Source organism: Citrus clementina, unplaced genomic scaffold (genome assembly GCF_000493195.1).
Source record: "Citrus clementina cultivar Clemenules unplaced genomic scaffold, Citrus_clementina_v1.0 scaffold_3, whole genome shotgun sequence".
Taxonomy (NCBI): domain Eukaryota; kingdom Viridiplantae; phylum Streptophyta; class Magnoliopsida; order Sapindales; family Rutaceae; genus Citrus; species Citrus x clementina.
Window position 1 is genome coordinate 12,809,589 of NW_006262339.1, and position 5,299 is coordinate 12,814,887.

General features: G+C 37.1%; 1 protein-coding gene across 1 annotated transcript; it reads right to left on the minus strand.

The window, feature by feature from the left end:
• Positions 1-3,075: 3,075 nt before the first annotated feature.
• LOC18048392 (uncharacterized isomerase BH0283) lies at positions 3,076-5,299 on the minus strand. Its single transcript, XM_006441118.2, has 6 exons — positions 5,211-5,299; positions 4,924-5,121; positions 4,293-4,604; positions 4,054-4,215; positions 3,518-3,601; positions 3,076-3,428 (listed from the first exon to the last, which is right to left on the minus strand). Exons 1-6 carry the CDS (start codon positions 5,238-5,240, stop codon positions 3,321-3,323), a joined length of 894 nt encoding a protein of 297 aa, XP_006441181.1. The 5' UTR covers positions 5,241-5,299; the 3' UTR covers positions 3,076-3,320.

Below are 5,299 nucleotides of genomic sequence, written 5' to 3' on the forward strand. Positions count from 1 at the left end.
TAAGTGCCAGCACATTTTACACGAATTTCACGCCTCTCCAATTGGCGGTCATTCGGGATTCTTACGCACTTACAAAAGACTCAAAGCTAGTTTATACTGGAAAGGGTTAAAAAGGGCTACTAAATTATTTGTTGCTGAATGTGATGTCTGTCAACGAAACAAGGCTGAAACTGTGCATCCTTCCGGGTTGCTTCAAACTTTGCCCATCACTGATAAAATTTAGGAAGATATCTCCATGGATTTTATTGATGGTCTTCCACCTTCTAAGGGCAAAACATCTATTTTTGTTGTGGTAGATCATTTGTCCAAGTATGCTCCTTTTAGTGCCTTATCCCATCATTATACAGCCGCTCTTGTCGCTAAAATTTTTGTGAGGGATGTTGCTAAATTGCACGGAATGCCTCGCACCATTGTCAGCGACCGTGATCCTATCTTTCTTAGTCAATTTTAGGAGGAATTCTTTCAATTACAGGGCAGTTCTTTATGCCGCAGCTCTACTTATCATCCTTAAAAGGATGGCCAAACTGAAGTCGTTAATCGCTCCTTGGAAGGATATTTGAGGTGTTTTGTTGGTCACCAGCCTTCTACATGGACTAACTGGTTGCCTTGGGCTGAATGGTGGTATAATACTACATTTCATTCTGCTATCCAACTGACTCCCTTTGAAGCAGTCTATGGTCGACCCCCCTTCAAATCTAATCTTATTTGCTTGGCACAACTAATGTTTATGTTGTTGACTTGGCTCTCCGCGATAGGGATTTGATTTTACGTCTTCTTTAAAGATAATTTGGAAGCTGCCCAGTCACGAATGAAGTTTTTTGCTGACAAAAAACGTACAGAACGAGTATTTGTTGAAGGGGATTGGGTGTACCTTCGTCTTCAACCTTATCGGCAGTCCACTTTGCATCCTAATGGTACTCATAAGTTATCTCCGCGTTATTATGGTCCTTTTCTGATTCTTTCTCGCATTGGCACTGTGGCTTACAAATTGAATCTTCCAACTACAAGCAAGGTTCATCATGTTTTTCATGTTTCATGCTTAAAGAGGAAACTTGGGGTTCATACACCATCACAACAGCTTCCTGATTCTCCTTATGTTGTTGCTTGGGAATGGCAGCCCTTGGCCATTTTGGATCGTGGAATTTTCAAACGCAACAATCGCCCTGTTACTAAGCTCCTTGTTCAGTGGCAAGGTCGGTCTAAGGAAGAGGCTACTTGGGAGGAATGTTCTGAGTTCGAGGCCCGTTTTCCTTCTTTCCAGCTTGCGGACAAGCTGCCTTCTTAGGGGGAGGGGATGTTAGAATCCTAGTCTTAGATCTGCATTATTTCCTTTTCCGTTAAGGATTAGTTATTAAGTTATTATGTTATTAGGAATTATTATTTTCGTAGGATTTCTTTGGCTTATATAAGGAACTGTTGCTACTTTAATAAATAATAAGAATTGCTTCTAAAAACTCTCGTTCTCCCATCTGGCCACTTCTTCTCATTATTCTTCTCATCAATTCGTCGCTTCTAAACTGCTATCTCAAAGCAGTAGCCTAACACATTGTCAGGAATTAGGAAAAGGTAATGCTGGGAATCTCGGCTAAACCATTTTTTCTTCTTCTTAATCATTGTCATCTTCAAAGATGTCACATCCTTTGATTACGTAACTGTACCGGTGACCAAATTATAGAGCTGTTCAAAGAAAAAACTTATTACGTATTAGACGGTCTGTCTTAATCCTCAGTAAACAATCAATCAACAAATGCACATTCACCACTAACTTTACTATTATCTAAGAGGTTTCTAACATCATCATCTGATTACATGGCTTTAAATCCAGCATGAAATGCAGCCTCCAAATGAGAGAACTTATGAGACAAATTACCTCACGGACACCATGCAGCAACAGACAACCTATGAAATGAATCTTGAACCCGTAGCACAACCACATCTGCATCATTACTCTCCTCAATGAAGGTACAAAGGAGTTTAACTCCTAACAATAAAATCTATTAACATGTTCTGCAGTAAAAAGATAAATAAAGAGCAGATATACCGAATGGTTGGCACATAATTAATACAGAATAAAGATGAGAATTGAATTTTTTTTTTAATCCTTAATAAAACCAAGCGAATACTCGTTCCAACTTACTTTTTGGATAATAAAATTTTTATGCCAAACAGGTATTATGATGCTGGGTACAGAGAGCAGAAAATGAATTGTAATTAACAGAGTGAAGAACAAAAGGACATTTATATATACACATATACATATACATACATATGTATGTATATCTACCTTGTAGCCTTCAACAATCAATTCTACACCATGCATTCAAGACAGCTATCTTATCAGCATCAACATGAACTTTCCTCCTCAAGGTCGAGCCATTCAATGCTTTAATAATATTAGCCTACTACAAGCAAAAAATTACTGCAGTTGGAGCATTTGGGCTAATTATATGTCAAATTAACAGCAAAGCATTATGTTTTAATAAGAAATTAAGATTCAATCTGGACTCCGCTACTGCAACATGTATGCTGCATACAGCTCACCTCAATACTGACTGATATGAGAAAGACAACTTCAGTGTAAATGTAAAGATTATTATTTCATTCTACTGCATTCCATGTCAGCAAATTTCATATTGGAACAACTTAAATCAAACTAGTATGCTTAGTAAATGCTTGCCCTTTGGCACCTTAAGAAGGCAGTGTGCTTGAATGAACCAAAAGCACACACAGACACATACTGATAAAGATAGCAGTTATTTGAGAATTATAGATAGGAAAATCAAGGCAGAATACTACCCCAAGGTGGTGGAGCAAACAAGCCTCTAATTTCATCGGCATCTAACCGTGGAACAAGTTCCATCAACAATGATCATTTAACCACACTCGAGACTGCTGATTGCTAACCTGCAACAAAATAAAATGAGCCCCAATATGATTAATGAACTTGCACAAATTATATGGATTCTTTTCTCTGAAAAATGTCTTTGTTCTGAAAAACATCAGATCAAAAGGAACCGTAGCGAAAATACACGAACAAAAACACCTCAAATATCTTCAGCAGAACAAGTAGTGATCAACAAAATACACTCCAATGAAATTGGCTTACTGTTTATTGTATTACAATGAAGTGATTTTATCTTATAACATTGGATATCGGATACCACCAAATTGGATGGTACAAATGTAAATTTTATCTTAAAGATGTCTTGTACAAGGTATCGAAACATGATCAAGAAACACTCCAGGGAATCATTATTTGCATGTAATGATTGACATTTATTGGAGTTGATCACACACGCATAATGGAAATCACTTGAAATCTAAACTAACAGAGAGCCTTCCATCACAGTAATAGCTTTTCCTCGCAGCTGCACTCTCTGATTCTGCTTGTCTACATGAATGTTCAAGATCCCACTTCTTGGTGATGCCTGAGTCAGGTAAAATGTAATCAACATATAACAATTAGAAGGAATATGAATAGACATAAATTAGAGAGAAATCGATGCAAAGAGAGTACCGCATAAGCCACAAAATCACACTTTCCAAGCTTTTGACTCCAATAGGTTGCCAAAGCACAATGTGCACTCCCACAAACGGGATCCTGATATAAACAAGTCATGTACATATAAGACTGTTATTAGAACTGTTTCAATATTGACAGAGTTTTTGAAAATTACTTCCATCTTACTTATTGGATCCTAAACTACAGTACCAAACATAAAAGAAAGTTCTTTGTTCTCTTACATAGACATTTTACTTCAAATGCCAAAAATCCTTCTTGAAATCAAAACAGAGCAATCTACACTAGACTTTGGAGGCACTATATGTTTTGAAGTTAGCAAATGGGTGAAAAGCTAGTAGGAAATGAGCAATAATTTTGTTCACTTTCAGCTGTAACATTTCACTCAATTTGCAGGCCTTATTACTCATCAGATTTTCCAAAACATAAATGATATTCAATGCACAACTCCATGTAGCATGACTTATGACAAATGTACATGCTCATAATACAGTAGTAAATAAACTCATTCATTAAAACCAACGAGTTATTACCTCATTGATGCCAAATTTAGGGCAGAAGAATCGGCTATAAAAATCAAATCCAGACTCTGGAGGAGCAAGCCCTGAAACAATTATGCCGCTTCTAGGACATTTTCGTATTTCATCAAACTGTGGCTCCACGTCTGTAACAGATTTCGCCGATGGGAGTACCACCTGCATATCGTAGCCAACTTCATTCAGAACAACTACTAACACCATATCTAAATGAGTAAAGGGTTAAAAGAAATTACAAAGATGTCTTCTGAGGTAGTTGTTATCTTCATATCCATGACTGAAGAAACACTCAAAGCCTTATGAATTAATGAAACCTCAGAAAAATTGAAATCAGTAGTTGGAACTGTAGGAAAATCCAATTCAATAAAATAGCACTCTTGTGCTTCGCCATTCTGTGAATTAGAGTCATTCATCGCCTTAACATCTGGATCTTTTTTGGCTGTTAGAATTCCAGACAGTGTGGCAAATTCAATTATGTTGGAGTTTACCAAACCTCTCGAAAAGAGAGTGTGTGCAGCTGCTAATGTTGCATGACCACAAAGTTCAACCTGCAAAAAACTTATCCTGAAATTAAAATACACTCTCCTTTGCGTTCGAGTCAGTGTCATATATATAAAAAACTGTAACATGAACACATGAAAATCTATGAAGCCTAATGATCAGAAATAATATCACTCAAGATAAAAAATTTAGCTATAATCTTCCTTCAGAACTAAAAGAAGCATAGCACATAAATAAGAGTAAACATTCCACAATGATGGAATGATGACAAAACTAAAACCCCATGAAATAAGATAAATCATCAAGCTCCAGAACTTAGCCAAATAGCTTCATCCACAACTTATAATTATAAAAACTGAAACTGACCTCAGCAACAGGAGTGAACCATCTAAGACGGAACCTCGGATTAGGAGAGTCAGCAGCAGTAAGGCGAGTCAAGTAACAGGTCTCGGAGATTTTGAACTCAGAAGCCACAGCTTGTAGCCATTCTTCATCTCTATCTTCCTCTAACAAACAAACCGCTGCCGGGTTCCCCTTGAAAGCTGAGTCAGTAAAAGCATCCACCTGTCAAAGCAACAAAAAAAGAACCCAGTCCCATTCAACCACAACGGAATATCAATCTATATACAAAAGAGGAGATTAATATTAGTTACCACAGAGTATTGTACGAGCTTCTTGGCCATGTTGCAGAATAAAGAATGAATTTTAGAGTTTGACACGTGAAACTTGGAGTTACAGAGCT

Excerpts from the sequence above, each read along its gene's own strand:
- LOC18048392 (XM_006441118.2), bottom strand. The coding sequence starts at position 5,240 with ATGGCCAAGAAGCTCGTACAATACTCTGTG. Across the intron at positions 4,216-4,292 it reads CTACCTCAGAAGACATCTTT|GTGGTACTCCCATCGGCGAA; the intron begins GTAATTTCTTTT and ends TACGATATGCAG. Across the intron at positions 3,602-4,053 it reads CTAAATTTGGCATCAATGAG|GATCCCGTTTGTGGGAGTGC; the intron begins GTAATAACTCGT and ends TGTTTATATCAG.